Raw genomic sequence first — 16,765 nt, 5'->3', positions numbered from 1 at the left:
CACCTATAGAACACATACCAAGCACTTGTTCCAGCTGTTTACAACACCTCAGGAAAAAAAAAAGAAAAGAGATCTTCAAAATGCAGACCCTGGAACCACTTGGCCTAAATGAACCCTTGAAAAATAACCGCTTTTAGGTCCTATTCTTCCCCCACGTCAACTCCTTAAGTCTATCAGCAACAACCAAATTCAAATATTTCCTCCTTAGTTCATCTTTAATTTCAGCAATTTTCTCCACACATTTATGCCTTTTCTCACACATCACTCACATATACCCAACCTCCCAGTTACTCTTCCTCCCCTCCATTTTTTTTTTCAAATTTCCATTTTAATCAAATCTCCATTTTTTACTATTCCATAATTAATCCATTCCAAATTTCATTTTCAAATCCACTTCCAATCATTAATACATTGGACATCCATAATCCTAATGTCTCTAATATCTCTAGCCCTTTCTTGCAGTTCGTCCCTTTAATCACGCTTCCTTCCCTCCTCCTCTTCACCATCAATCAACCCTGGTCACTCCCCATCTCATCCTTTTAAATTGGCGCGCTTTATCTATCTGTCCGAGCCCAGCATCATAGGAAGCGTTCCTGCATCCTCAACTTCTGGTCATCGGCATCCAAGGCAAAACCCTCATCTCATTGCCGCTCATCCCGCCTTCCCCCGCTATATATTCATTGCCAGTGATTCCCTGTGCACTTTCATCCTTAGCCTCCAGTCCTCTGGTCAGTGCAAGCTGTCAGCATCTTCCCCTCATACCGCCACTCCTGTCTTCCAGCGCGCGATCTGCTGCGCTACTTTGTTGGTTCAGGTCACGTTATTGAGTCCATTCACAGTTACTTTCCTCATGGTTTTCCCCTCCTTCCCCCACCAACACACATCCTATTTATCAATTTTTCTCCTGTTTAATCAATCTCATTTAATCTACACACATATATCACCGACATTCGCACCCTCTGGGTCCTTTTTTACTCATTTATCCGAGTGTCACAGCGCGTCCTATGTACCTACCCCATCAATGAGAATATGTAGGTATCTAATATAACATGATATACCTATACAGTACAGACCAAAAATTTGGACACCTTCTCATTCAAAGAGTTTTCTTTATTTTCATGACTATGAAAATTGTAGATTCACACTGAAGGCATCAAAACTATGAATTAACACATGTGGAATTATATACAGGTCCTTCTAAAAATATTAGCATATTGTGATAAAGTTCATTATTTTCTGTAATGTACTGATAAACATTAGACTTTCATATATTTTAGATTCATTACACACCAACTGAAGTAGTTCAAGCCTTTTATTGTTTTAATATTGATGATTTTGGCATACAGCTCATGAAAACCCAAAATTCCTATCTCAAAAAATTAGCATATCATGAAAAGGTTCTCTAAACGAGCTATTAACCTAATCATCTGAATCAACTAATTAACTCTAAACACCTGCAAAAGATTCCTGAGGCTTTTAAAAACTCCCAGCCTGGTTCATTACTCAAAACCGCAATCATGGGTAAGACTGCCGACCTGACTGCTGTCCAGAAGGCCATCATTGACACCCTCAAGCAAGAGGGTAAGACACAGAAAGAAATTTCTGAACGAATAGGCTGTTCCCAGAGTGCTGTATCAAGGCACCTCAGTGGGAAGTCTGTGGGAAGGAAAAAGTGTGGCAGAAAACGCTGCACAACGAGAAGAGGTGACCGGACCCTGAGGAAGATTGTGGAGAAGGACCGATTCCAGACCTTGGGGGACCTGCGGAAGCAGTGGACTGAGTCTGGAGTAGAAACATCCAGAGCCACCGTGTACAGGCGTGTGCAGGAAATGGGCTACAGGTGCCGCATTCCCCAGGTCAAGCCACTTTTGAACCAGAAACAGCGGCAGAAGCGCCTGACCTGGGCTACAGAGAAGCAGCACTGGACTGTTGCTCAGTGGTCCAAAGTACTTCTTTCGGATGAAAGCAAATTTTGCGTGTCATTCGGAAATCAAGGTGCCAGAGTCTGGAGGAAGACTGGGGAGAGGGAAATGCCAAAATGCCTGAAGTCCAGTGTCCAGTACCCACCGTCAGTGATGGTCTGGGGTGCCATGTCAGCTGCTGGTGTTGGTCCACTGTGTTTTATCAAGGGCAGGGTCAATGCAGCTAGCTATCAGGAAGATTTTGGAGCACTTCATGCTTCCATCTGCTGAAAAGCTTTATGGAGATGATATCATTTTTCAGCACGACCTAGCACCTGCTCACAGTGCCAAAACCACTGGTAAATGGTTTACTGACCATGGTATTACTGTGCTCAATTGGCCTGCCAACTCTCCTGACCTGAACCCCATACAGAATCTGTGGGATATTGGGAAGAGAGAGTTGAGAGACGCAAGACCCAACACTCTGGATGAGCTTAAGGCCGCTATCGAAGCATCCTGGGCCTCCATAACACCTCAGCAGTGCCACAGGCTGATTGCCTCCATGCCACGCCGCAATGAAGCAGTCATTTCTGCAAAAGGATTCCCGACCAAGTATTGAGTGCATAACTGAACATAATTATTTGAAGGTTGACTTTTTTTTTGTATTAAAAACACTTTTATTTTATTGGTCGGATGAAATATGCTAATTTTTTTAGATAGGAAATTTGGGTTTTCATGAGCTGCATGCCAAAATCATAGAAACATAGAATGTGTCGGCAGATAAGAACCATTTGGCCCATCTAGTCTGCCCAATATATCTGAATCCTATGAATAGCCCCGGCCCTATCTTATATGAAGGATGGCCTTATGCCTATCCCATGCATGCTTAAACTCCTTCACTGTATTTGCAGCTACCACTTCTGCAGGAAGGCTATTCCATGCATCCACTACTCTCTCAGTAAAGTAATACTTCCTTATATTACTTTTAAACCTTTGCCCCTCTAATTTAAAACTGTGTCCTCTTGTGGTAGTTTTTCTTCTTTTAAATATGCTCTCCTCCTTTACCGAGTTGATTCCCTTTATGTATTTAAAAGTTTCTATCATATCCCCTCGGTCTCTTCTTTCTTCCAAGCTATACATATTAAGGTCTTTTAACCTTTCCTGGTAAGTTTTATCATCAATATTAAAACAATAAAAGGCTTGAACTACTTCAGTTGGTGTGTAATGAATCTAAAATATATGAAAGTCTAATGTTTATCAGTACATTACAGAAAATAATGAACTTTATCACAATATGCTAATTTTTTTTAAGAAGGACCTGTACATAAAAAAAGTGTGAAACAACTGAAAATGTCATATTCTAGGTTCTTCAAAGTAGCCACCTTTTGCTTTGATTACTGCTTTGCACACTCTTGGCATTCTCTTGATGAGCTTCAAGAGGTAGTCACCTGAAATGGTTTTCACTTCACAGGTGTGCCCTGTCAGGTTTAATAAGTGGTATTTCTTGCCTTATAAATGGGGTTGGGACCATCAGTTGCGTTGTGGAGAAGTCAAGTGGATACACAGCTGATAGTGCTACTGAATAGACTGTTAGAATTTGTATTATGGCAAGAAAAAAGCATCTAAGTAAAGAAAAACGAGTGGCCATCATTACTTTAAGAAATGAAGGTCAGTCAGTCAGAAAAATTGGGAAAACTTTGAAAGTGTCCCCAAGTGCAGTCACAAAAACCATCAAGTGCTACAAAGAAACTGGCTCACATGCGGACCGCCCCAGGAAAGGAAGACCAAGAGTCACCTCTGCTGCGGAGGATAAGTTCATCCGAGTCACCAGCCTCAGAAATCGCAGGTCAACAGCAGCTTAGATTAGAGACCAGGTCAATGCCACACAGAGTTCTAGCAGCAGACACATCTCTAGAACAACTGTTACTGTGTGAATCAGGCCTTCATGGTAGAATATCTGCTAGGAAACCACTGCTAAGGACAGGCAACAAGCAGAAGAGACTTGTTTGGGCTAAAGAACACAAGGAATAGATATTAGACCAGTGGAAATCTGTGCTTTGGTCTGATGAGTCCAAATTTGAGATCTTTGGTTCCAACCACCGTGTCTTTGTGCGACGCAGAAAAGGTGAACGGATGGACTCTACATGCCTGGTTCCCACCGTGAAGCATGGAGGAGGAGGTGTGATGGTGTGGGGGTGCTTTGCTGGTGGCCCTGTTGGGAATTTATTCAAAATTGAAGGCATACTGAACCAGCATGGCTACCACAGCATCTTGCAGAGGCATGCTATTCCATCCGGTTTGCGTTTAGTTGGACCATCATTTATTTTTCAACAGGACAATGACCCCAAACACACCTCCAGGCTGTGTAAGGGCTATTTGACCATGAAGGAGAGTGATGGGGTGCTGCGCCAAATTCCCTGGCCTCCACAGTCACCGGACCTGAACCCAATTGAGATGGTTTGGGGTGAGCTGGACCTCAGAGTGAAGGCAAAAGGGCCAACAAGTGCTAATCATCTCTTGGAACTCCTTCAAGACTGTTGGAAGACCATTTCAGGTGACTACCTCTTGAAGCTCATCAAGAGAATGCCAAGAGTGTGCAAAGCAGTAATCAAAGCAAAAGGTGGCTACTTTGAAGAACCTAGAATATGACATATTTCCAGTTGTTTCACACTTTTTTGTTATGTATATAATTCCACATGTGTTAATTCATAGTTTTGATGCCTTCAGTGTGAATCTACAATTTTCATAGTCATGAAAATAAAGAAAACTCGTTGAATGAGAAGGTGTGTCCAAACTTTTGGTCTGTACTGTGTGTGAGATAGATAGATATATCTATCTATCAGAAAAAGGACAGCACTCCAAGACTTGAATAAAAGGTGTCTTTATTCACCCATGTGAAGCAGTAGCAACGTTTCAGCTCACAACTGAGCCTCTCTCAAGCGAGGCTTGAGAGAGGCTCAGTTGTGAGCTGAAACATTGCTACTGCTTCACATGGCTGAATAAAGACACTGTTTTTTCAAGTCTTTGAGTGCTGTCCTATTTCTGGCATATATTAAGGGTGAGAAGCTCATTCCCTTGGACACTGCACCTGCACCTATTTTAAAAAAATATATTTTATCCATTCTGCAACCCTTCCACCAACCAATAATCACAGATTAAATAATAATCGATTGATTGAAATATTTATTCATTTGCGTTTACCTTTATATATATTTATGAATTCATTTATTTACACTTCTAATATCTCAGCGAAATTTATTTTCAGATTTAAATATTTTTGCAAGACAAACTAATGCAGCACAAATAATTATTCTAATGTTTCTAATTGTGTATTTATTCAACACTTTCCATATTTATATATGTACTCTCCTCGCCATCACCACCATATCGTTCACCTGTTCCCCAATTTTATCATCTTTTAATTTCCGCACATATTTCCTGGTCTTCCGTCCGATTTTATTTTTACTGTGGTAAATGACATTATACAATGTATATATATTGTAGGAAGGCGCAGGGGTCAGTCATTGACGGAAGGTACGTGTCACCGAGGATCCTGGCCTCGGTGAGATAGGAACCGGTTATTGTGTGTGTCAGCGGCAGCTAGTGCTCGCTGACACTGTTTATCTTAGTGTGTCTGAAAAGCCGATCCGGGCCAGTTCTTATTGGGAGCAGCCAAAGAGCAGGGTGGGTGGCTGTTCCCCATGTCCAGGCCAGGTTTTGGGCTGGGGTTTAAAAACCCAGCCAGCAGCTCAGTGCTAGTGATAGTGGAGCTGTGGAATCTCTGTATTGGGATCGGAGGCTGTGTCAGTGTGTGAGGCTTATGTTTTTCAGACTTGAAAAAGGAGCTTTGTATGCTCCGTTGTCATCCTTGAATAAACAAAAGTTCACATCCTTATTCGCTTGGTCGTTCAGTTGCGCCGACAAAGTGTCTTCACGGAGGGTGGATATCCACGTGTGTCCCATCCTTTTCAATATCATTACTTACCTCCCAGGGGCTGGCAACCCGTTCTAGTGAGGATTAGATGACACTGGCAGCACCGACCTCCAACTACCACCTGTGTACACTAGGGTTGTGCCTACGTTTGCACAACCAAATAAGGTGAGCTTACTCATCCTGAATCTCCTTTTTCTTACCATACATACTACCCTACGAGCGCTTCTCTCTTCCTTGTTCCACAAAATTGCGGAAGGGATGCGGTCTCATTCATACGGCCGTCTGAATTAGCCCTAAAACATATGTTATCAGTATTAAGATGAACGCTTCTTACCGTGGCATCTGAAGCCTCAGACCGCACATCAGTGTTCAGTAATGTGCTCTCAGCCACAGCCCCTGATCCCACTGCTGAATCTAGACTTCGGGCATCCTCCTCATTTTCGCTAGCCTGAAATATTGTGTTAGCATAAATCAACAAGCAGCAGCTCATATGATCCACAGACCTGACACAAAGCACACTGTAAAATCTGCACTTACAAGCATTTTTTGAAGAAATTTTATGTAACAGTTTTCCTGGTCTTTTAAACGTTGAATTAAGTTTGATAAGCGCTCGACATTCACAGACCTTTCGCTTTTCTCGATAAGGTCATCTCTCAGGGAGCTGGTCTTGGCGATATGGATGCGAATCTGTACAAGTCTACTGACAACCTACAGAAGAAGGTAGGAATTATATATAACCATAGAGAAGCCTGCTGTGATGATGTCTATGACCGACAAGAAGAGATAAATGGTCTGTAATGAGCAAGGAAGCAGACATTGTGCACAACACTACAGCGCACACGCCATGAGGAGCACTGCTGGGACAATCTCCCCAGGAAGACACCCGTCATGCCAGACTTCCATTCACCCGCTATGAAAACAATTTATCATCGACTACTTTCCCCCCATGAGAAAGGTGGTGTGCAGTTAGGGAAGTACTGGTAGCATGTACCAATATGTAGTACCGGCACTTCTGCTCTATACTCCATCCCTACAGAAGTATATGGATTCAGTACTGTCAGATCATGGGCAACTACCTTAAAAAGCTGCCAATTATTACAACTGAGAAAGTAAGTTTTTTGCCACCAGTCTCCCTGTAACACTGACTTTCAGCCTCTCCAATAAGATCATCATCAAGCTTTAAAGCTGCACCATTAGAGTACAGGGACTGGACAGCAGAGGACTGGGGCAAAGCATCCCGAGACCATGTATGTGCATGGGTTGCTTCTCATCCAAGGGAGAGGGCTCTCTCACAATTCAGCCTGAAAACACTGCCATGAATAAAGAATGGTATCAGAACATCCTCCAAAACCAAATTCTACCAACAATCCAGGAACAGTTTGGTGATGAACAATGCTTTTTCCAGCACGATGGGACACCATGTCCCAAGGTAAAAGTGATAACCAAGCGGAAATCCTGGGTCCATGGCCAGGAATCTTCCGAGATCTCAATCTTATTGATGACCTGTTAATCCTCTAAATGCGGTGGACAAACAGTAACACAGAAATGGTGATAAACGTCAAGCACTGATTAGATAAGAGTAGGTTGGCATCACTCAGGATTTGGCGCAGAAGCAGATATCCAGGGCAAACAGCAAAAATCTTGAAAAAGGGTTAACACTGGACGAATTGAGCCTTTGCATGAACTTGATGTATTTGTCAATGAAAGTAAAAAAACAAAAACAACTTCTGGAATGCTTATAATTGTACTTCAGATAAGGCTACTGTCACACTCGCTTTCCGTTTACGAGATCAGTCATGGGCTCTCGCAAGCGGTCCAGAACGGATCAGTTTTACCCTAATGCATTCTGAACGGTAAAGGATCTGCTCAGAATGCATCAGTTTGCCTCCGTTCAGTCTTCATTCCGTTCTGGAGGCGGACACCAAAACACTGCCTGGAGCGTTTTGTTGTCCACTTGACGAACCTGAGCCAAACAATAGAAAAAGGATCCGTCTGCCATTGGACTTCCAATTGAGTTCATGACGGATCCGTCTTGGCTATGTTACAGATAATACAAACTTATCCGTTCAAGACGGATCCGCCCAAAACGCTAGTGTGAAAGTAGCCTAAAATAAAAGGAGCCTTTGGTGCAAAAAACCAGAGGACCACGATGTGATAACCTAATTGAAGGGGGTTGTGTTCCCCAGAAACGCCTTGTTTTTACTACTTTGAATAAACAAGAATTGGTTCCAAGACGACCAATGTATGTTAAAACCATTGTAACTTGAGTAAGGCTGAGTTCACACGAGCGTGACAGATTTGGTCCGGATGCGTTCAGGGTGCGTTCAGTTAAACTCGCACCATTTTGCAAGCAAGTTCAGTCAGTTTTGGCTGCAATTGCGTTTAGTTGTTCAGTTTTTTCCGCGCGGATGCAATGCGTTTTGATGCATTTTTCACACGCGTGATAAAAAACTGAAGGTTTACAAACAACATCTCCTAGCAACCATCAGTGAAAAACGCATTGCATCCGCACTTGCTTGCAGATGCAATGCGTTATTAACGCAGCCCCATTCACTTCTATGGAGCCAGGGCTGCGTTAAAAACGCAGAATATAGAACATGCTGCGATTTTAAAGCATTGCAGAAGTGATGCATGAAAAAAAATGCTCATGTGCACAGCCCCATTGAAATGAATGGGTCAGGATTCAGTGCAGGTGCAATGCGTTCACCTACTGCATTGCACCCGCGCGGAAATCTCGCCCGTGTGAACTCAGCCTAATTGGTTCCAATATTTCATCCAAGATAACAGAAAAGTTAGATTTAAGAAAAATAAGCAGATAAACACAAGTCCTTACATATAACAGTCAGGAATAGCTGATAACTAACAACTACTCCAGCTATTATACCAGAGAAGTGACCTTGGCTGGTTGGATCTGAGACTGAGGCATCCTCAGACATTGATGGCATATCGGAACGGTCCCCACAAAGTGAAGGAGAGAACACTGTGCAAACGCAGCCACCCTCCATTCACTGCTATGGGAGTTACAAAAACAGCCAAATTCTGGAGAAAGGAGCAGGCCCTGCACCTATCTGACATTGATGGCATATTGCTACGATATGCTGCAATGTCTGAGATGGGAAAACCGCTTAACTAACAAACAGGTAAAAACTGTAAAACTAACTTGTAAAACCTTTACAGCACTTTTAAAAGATAAAACTTTGCCAAGAGCCGAGTAAAGGACTTGTAATACAAAATTCAACTGCTGAAACCATATAGTTTTCTTCCATGAAAACTTGTGGCCATTTCTTTTAATGAAGCTGTAATTTTCCTTTATATGTAACACCAGTACAAACCTAATCCCCTTCAGCAGTGCCTGCGCAGATAAAGCTGGGGTCGGAACGCCTCACTTCACTAGTGATAAACCAGGAGAGCAGCTCCATCCCCGTCATTCCTTACAGGCATTCCAAATATAGGGGGAGATTTAGGCTAGGGCTACACGACATGTGTCGCGCAACACACAGGCACAGCTACACTGCAACATGTGTCGCGCAACAATTTTTATAATGATAGTCTATTGTGTTGCACTGCAACAGACACAGAAAAATCTTGGATATTTTGGTTCCATTGTCTCGCAGCGTGACACCATAGACTATCATAAAAATTGTCACGCAACATTGGTGCGACAAATGTCGTCATGTAGCCCTAGCCTTAACAAAATTGTTGTAAAGGAAAAACTGGCTTATTTGTCCACAGCAACCAATCAGATTCCACCTTTTATCATCCTATGGGCAACTAAGGCAGTTTTCCTTTACACCAATTCTGATAAATCTCTCAGTGTTCAAAACTCTTCTCCTGCAAGCAGGAATAATAAAGGAATAGCACATCATATAGTCACAGGAATAGAGGCTCCTGAATTGTTATTACATGAGGAACGCAAGTAATCACTAAAACAGACATGTCAGCAAAAGTCACAAGTCCTCTTTCAATTTGAATGTATAGAACTTCCAAGCCAACACCCAGCACCCCTGCCGATCAGCTGAAGGCGCGAGCCATCTCCTCTTCATTGTTCACCTGTTCGCCATTACATCCGCTGAAAATGTATGTTTATTGTTAACGTGTAGTTTTTTTTTTGTAAATCTTTCTTTTTCATTTATATTTTTTTTATTTTTACTATTAGCCCCCTTAGGGACTAGAACCCTTGTCCTATTCACCCTGATAGATCTCCATCAGGGTGAATAGGACCTCACACTCTCCATGCTGCTCTGTGCACACAGCATCAGGGATGTTACCATTGCAGCCAGGGCTTCAGTAGCGTCCTGGCTGCCATGGTAACCGATTGGAGCCCCAGGCTTAGGCTAGTTTCACACTAGCGTTCGGCTGTCCGCTCGTGAGCTCCGTTTGAAGGGGCTCACGAGCGGACCCGAACGCTTCCGTCCAGCCCTGATGCAGTCTGAATGGATGCGGATCCGCTCAGACTGCATCAGTCCGCTCAGCATTCGGGTGTCCGCCTGGCCGTGCGGAGGCGTGCGGATCCGCCCAGACTTACAATGTAAGTCAATGGGGCCGGATCCGTTTGAAGATGCCACAATATGGCTCAATCTTCAAACGGATCCATCCCCCATTGACTTTCAATGTAAAAGTCTGGTTGGATCAGCTCAGGCTAATTTCACACTAGCTTTTTTTTTTTGCCAATATAATGCAGACGGATCCGTTCTGAACGGAGCCTCCGTCTGCATTAATATGATCGGATCCGTTCAGAACGGATCCGATCGAACGCTAGTGTGAAAGTAGCCTTACACTGCTGGGGCTCCGATCGGAACTGCCACTGAGGAGGAAGGGAGAGGGGACCTTGTGGCCACTGCCACAAATGATTAATACTGGGAGCGGGCACACTGCGCCACCAATGAAGTTAACTCATTAATTCATATACAGGAGGCGGGAGCTGGCTGCAGAATCACATAGCCGGCTCCCGACCTCTATGAGCGTTAGCTGCGATCCACCTGAGGGAATAACTACCGCAGATCGCAGCTACTTGTCATGGAGGTCGGGAGCCGGCTATGTGATTCTGCAGCCAGCTCCCGCCTGCTGTATATGAATGAATGAGAGGTATTTTCATTGGTGGCGCAGTGGCCACAGCCCCTCCCCCCTCTCATTGGTGGCAGCACAGGGGGGAGGGAGACACTGCTTCCTTCTCCCCTGTGCTGCTGAGGGAACACAGAGCGCTGACAACAGCGCGATCCTTATTCCTAATACGTGATCGGTATATCGGCAAAACAGATGCTAATACCGTTCATAATCCTGAATATCAGCCGATAATATGGGTAAAACCGATAATCGGTCGATCCCTACTATATAGGAACGAGACATCCCATTGAAATGAATGGGACGGTATAGGGGTAATTACACCTCCACACCGCTGCGGATGCAACGGTGAGCAGGTAAACAATGTAAAGAAGGCGGAGCTGGTACAGCGCGCGACTTCTCTTCAAACAGCAGATCGGCAGGAGCGCTGCCAATCCTCAGGATAGGTCATCAATAAAAATTACTTGGACAACCCCTTTAAGATGTTTCGGTAAACACCGATTTTAATATTACATTCAGCTATTAAATACTCTAATTATGATTTCACTGTCCTTTGTATACTTACAAGGGGAGAAAATGTTCACAGAGGAGCATTGTTTAGTGTAAGGTGAGAAGCCGTGACCAGTCACACTGCTGGGGTAGCACGGGGGAGCTGTGGCCCTGGTCTGACTGACAGCAAGTAAGTACAATCATTTTAAGTCTTTCCATGTATATCCAGAAAACCATCCACCCACTTAAATACAAATGGTAACAAAGAAAAAATATGGGGGATTCAGCCCGCACAAGCCCTAGCAGGTGCAGATTGCTATGGCGAAATACAGATACAAACGCAAAAACACAAAATGCAATCGCACTCTGCAACCAGCACTCTGCCATGCCTTTATGCTGGATGTTGAATAAGGCATTGGTGTACATTTTGGCCAAAGCGTAATAAGCCACTCACCACGTCAAGGTCGCCTCTATGAGTGGTCCCTAACACTAGTTCCTACCTTTTATGGGCCATGACAGCCACACAAAGTCCAGGGAGCGCAGGTACAGCATGCACGCCAAGCACAATCTGCTTTGCGTTTGCAGGCAGCATGTTGTAGTAACTTTGTCTAGTAACTTTGCAATACGTATGTTTTATGTATTAATGACTTGCATACATTCATGATTGTCTGACCCAATGCAGAGCATTGGATGAACAACAATGGATGAAACTAAAAGTTCAAGCTGTAGACAGCCCCTAAACGTTACCTATACCTATGTCTACATTTAAGGGAACCTGTCACCGAGATTTTGTGTATAGAACCGAGGTCATGGGTTGCTAGATGGCACCTAACACATCCGCAATACCCAGTCCCCATAGCTCTGTGTGCTTTTATTGTGTAAAAATAAACGATTTGATCCATATGCAAATTAACCTGATATGAGTCCTGTCCTTGAGATGAGTCCTGGGTATGATCTGCTGCCCAGGAACAATAATTTAGGCGTGTGTATTAATGACTGTTCCACCCGATGAAATATCGATGTGCGGCACCTTGAGATGGGCTGATCATTGGGCACAACATTCATTCCTGATAATCGGGCCATGTAAACCCAGCACAACTGGTAAGGGGGTGACAATACGAACTGAAGTACATGTACTACTCCCCTAGGTCACGGCATGGCTGTACAGGGAGAGATGGCAGTCACAGGTTATTTCTGTTGTCTCTCTTGCAGATCATCCCACCCAAATCCCTTTTCATCTGCACTACCGACTTCAAAGTAGTACTACACCCAAATCATTCACCTAAAGCTTTGATCCTGGAAGTTAAAGAAGACCTGCCACTACAAAATGCAATTAAATCTCTATAGGCAGCAAGTTAGAGCAAGAGTGATTTTATTATATCTTTTCTATGAGAGTGATGGCCATGTGCGGTCAGCAAATTACGGAACACACATGGGCTGGTATCAGTGTTTTGCGGACCGCAAAACACATATGGTCGAGTGAATGAGCCCTTACACAGAGAATTCTATCAAATCACTGATAACACCTCCCCTGTGTACAACTATCAGTGACTGACAGCTGTCTATGTATACACACTTACACAGAGAATGCCATCACTGATAACACCTCCCCTGTGTACAAATAACAGTGACCCGCAAAACCATTTATCAATCTGCTCAGCTCCTCCTGCTATGTAACATGCGCCCTGCAGACTGCACTTTGTGGGGACAGGTCCTCTTTAAAAGCTGATCTGAATTTTAATCATACCAACGACTCTATCCCTTATACCCTAGTTGTGACGGTCAATGAAGGTCCTCTGAAACAGAGAACCCCCTATGTATGCACTAATTACATTGGAAAACTGCACCAAAAAAAAAAAAAAAAGGGATAAACGTGAATGTTTCCAAGAGGTCTTTTATAACCTTGTAAGCAACATATAACAAAAAGGAGATTTTTGTATAACTTACCAGTTAAATCTCTTTCTCGCTCTTCCTTGGGGGACACAGACCTTGGGTATAGCTCAGCTCCCTAGGAGGCGTGACACTAAGTAAAACTGTTAAGCCCCTCCTCCATCAGCTATACCCTCAGCCTGGAGATAGAGGCTACCAGTTGCGTGTCCAAGTAGTGAAAGGATAACAACCAATAACGGAAACAACCAGCCAGCAACCCAACGGGGCGCCAGACCATAACCCTGTAACCAAACACAGAAGGGTGGGTGCTGTGTCCCCCAAGGAAGAGCGAGAAAGAGATTTAACTGGTAAGTTATACAAAAATCTCCTTTTCTCGCCCATTTTCCTTGGGGGACACAGACCTTGGGACGTTCAAGAGCAGTCCAAGAAGGGAGGGACCACAAACCCAAGGCGGAACACCACCAGAGCATCAGGAAACCGCTGCCTGCAAAACCAGGCGGCCCAACGCAGCATCCGCTGATGCATGCGTATGCACCCTATAGAACTTTGTGAAAGTGTGCAGAGAGGACCAAGTGGCTGCTTTGCACAACTGTTCAGCCGAGGCCCGATGCCTCTGCGCCCAGGAAGCTCCGACTGCTCTGGTGGAATGAGCAGTGACGCCGAAAGGCGGAGGTCTGCCCTTGGCTCGATAAGCCTCAGACACCGCCAGTTTAATGAAACGGGCAATAGCCACCTTGGAGACCGCCAACCCTTTGCGCGAACCCTCCGGAACCACAAACAGGGAGTCCGTGCGCCGAAAGGACCCGGTGACCTCCAAGTAAATCCTCAACGCCCTGACCACATCCAGACGGTGCAGTTCCCGTTCTCTGGGGTGGGAAGGAGAGGGACAGAGCGACGGAAGGACGATGTCCTCATTGATGTGAAAGGCGGAGACCACCTTTGGCAGGAAAGTCGGGACAGGCCGAAGCACAACCTTATCCTGGTGGAAGATCAGGAAAGGTTCGGAGCAAGAAAGAGCCGCTAACTCCGACACCCGTCGGAGAGACGTGACGGCCACAAGAAAGATGACCTTGCAGGACAGAAGGCGAAGGGAGACCTCCCGTAAAGGCTCGAAGGGGGCTGATTGGAGCGACGAGAGCACCACATTCAGGTCCCAGGAAGGAACTGGAGGGCGGCACGGCGGAACAGAGTGAGCCACCCCTTGTAAAAAGGTCTTAATTGGCCCTAGAGGGGCCAGGGGACGCTGGAGAAGAATAGACAGCGCCGAAATCTGACCCTTCAGAGAACTGAGGCACAGCCCCAGGTCCAGACCCGACTGGAGGAAGGACAGGATTGTGGGAAGAGAAAACCGGAGAGGTGGGATGCTCCGGGACTCACAGAACCCCAGATAGGACCTCCAAACCCGATAGTAGATCCTAGAGGATACGGGCTTACGAGCCCGGATCATGGTGCGGACTACGTCCGCGGAGAAACCCCGTTGCGTTAAGACGGCGGTCTCAATAGCCATGCCGTCAAACGTAGCGAGCCTAAATGCTCGTGGAAGATCGGTCCCTGAGAGAGAAGGTCTTCCCTGGAGGGCAGTGGCCACGGTGCGTCTGCCAACAGCAACATTAGGTCGGCGTACCAAGACCGGCGGGGCCAATCCGGGGCGATTAGAATCGCGGGGACGCCCTCTGCCGCGATCCTCCGAAGAACCCGTGGCAGGAGGGGAAAAGGAGGAAAGACGTACAGAAGGGAGAATTCGCGCCACGGAAGGACGAGCGCGTCGGCGCCGTATGCCTTCGGGTCCCGTGCCCTGGCCAGGTATAGGGGGACCTTGTGGTTGAATTTGGAGGCCATGAGGTCCACGTCGGGGCGACCCCAGCGAAGACAAAGGGCTTCGAACACCTCTGGGTGCAGGGACCATTCTCCCGGGTCGATGGTGGACCGGCTGAGGAAATCCGCCGCCCAGTTGTCCACCCCCGGGATGTAAATCGCAGATAAGGCCGGCACGTGCGTCTCCGCCCAGAGGAGAATGAGGGTCACCTCTTGCATCGCTGCAGCGCTGCGAGTGCCTCCCTGATGGTTTATGTATGCCACAGCCGTGGCATTGTCCGATTGGATCCGAACAGGGTAGCCCCTCAGCAGATGGGTCCAGTGTCTGAGGGACAGAAGAATCGCCCTCAGTTCCAGAATATTGATTGGAAGTCTGGACTCCGATAGAGACCAAACGCCCTGGACGGACCGGGGAGGGAAAACCCCCCCCCACCCCCGTAAGCTGGCATCTGTGGTAATCACCAGCCAGTTCAGTGGAAGGAAGGACTTCCCCCTTAGAGGGATATGCAACCACCAGCCGAGGGAAGCCCGAGCCAGGGGAGGCAGAAGAAAGGTCCTGTCCAGACTCCTCGGTGATTTGTCCCAGGCCGACAGAATTGCCCTCTGAAAGGTGCGGGATCGGAATTGTGCGAACGGCACCGCTTCGAAACAGGCAACCATCTTTCCCAACAACCGCATGCTGGATCTGAGGGAAGGGCGGTGATGACGGAGGAGACTGCGAACCGACCCGCGAAGGGCCAGACGCTTGTCCGACGGAAGGCGGACCTCCGCCAACTCTGTATCCAGGAGCATCCCCAGGAAGATCAGCCGTCTGGAGGGGGTAAGGGAAGATTTGGGGTGGTTGATAATCCAACCGAACCGCGTCAGGGTCTCCAGAGTGAGTTCCACACTGCGGGATGTCTGAGAGAAGGAGGGTGCCTTGACCAGGATGTCGTCCAAGTATGGGAGAAGAAAAACACTTCTTGAACGTAGAAGGGCCAAGACAGGGGCCAGGACCTTGGTGAACACTCGAGGAGCCGTCGCCAGACCAAAGGGAAGGGCGACGAATTGGAAGTGATCGTCCCCCACCGCGAAGCGCAGGAAGCGGTGATGACATGGAGCAACCGGAACGTGGAGGTATGCATCCTGAATGTCGATTGAGGCCATGAAATCCCCTCTTTCCAGGGAGGCCACTGCGGACCTGAGAGACTCCATCCGGAATCTCTGCAGTCGGAGAAAACGGTTCAGGCGTTTTAGGTCCAAGATCGGACGCACTGAGCCTTCCTTCTTGGGAACCACAAAGAGGTTCGAGTAGAACCCCCTGAACCTTTCCGTCGGAGGCACGGGGGCGACGACACCCTTGTCCATTAGAGAGTGAATGGCCGCGAAGAAGGCGGCCACTCGTACGGGATCTCGCGGAGGACGGGATCGGAAGAAACGGTCTGGCGGAATGGACGCAAATTCGATTTTGTATCCGCAAGATACAATCTCGAGCGCCCATGCGTCTGAGATGTGGGCCCGCCATACGTTCCTGAATAGGAGAAGGCGGCCCCCCACCCGGGTGGGTGGGGGCGCACCTTCAGGCAGAGGGCTGCTGGCCTGTGGGAGCCCGTGCAGGCTGGGACTTGCGCCAGGTAGGTTGCGTCCGAAAAAACGGCTTCTTGCGTCTATCCTGGGCTGGGCCAGAGGAAGAAGA

At 46.5% G+C, this 16,765-nt stretch overlaps 1 protein-coding gene across 5 annotated transcripts in view; it reads right to left on the bottom strand.

Annotated features, from left to right (window-relative positions):
• Positions 1-16,765, bottom strand: part of PCM1 (pericentriolar material 1) — a 146,962-nt gene that overhangs the window by 112,861 nt on the left and 17,336 nt on the right. For 3 of the 5 annotated variants that reach the window (XM_044299703.1, XM_044299717.1, XM_044299710.1), the window contains exons 5-6: positions 6,373-6,543; positions 6,170-6,283 (exon numbers count right to left, since the gene is read on the bottom strand). The exons of the other annotated variants lie outside the window; for them this stretch is intronic. In XM_044299703.1, coding sequence (XP_044155638.1) covers positions 6,170-6,283; positions 6,373-6,543 — 285 coding nt within the window. The remainder of the gene's footprint in view (positions 1-6,169; positions 6,284-6,372; positions 6,544-16,765) is intronic. 5 annotated transcript variants of the gene reach the window in all.

Source organism: Bufo gargarizans, chromosome 1, assembly GCF_014858855.1.
Source record: "Bufo gargarizans isolate SCDJY-AF-19 chromosome 1, ASM1485885v1, whole genome shotgun sequence".
NCBI lineage: Eukaryota > Metazoa > Chordata > Amphibia > Anura > Bufonidae > Bufo > Bufo gargarizans.
Note: the sequence above shows the minus strand (reverse complement) of the source record. Positions and strands in the feature narration are given on the sequence as shown.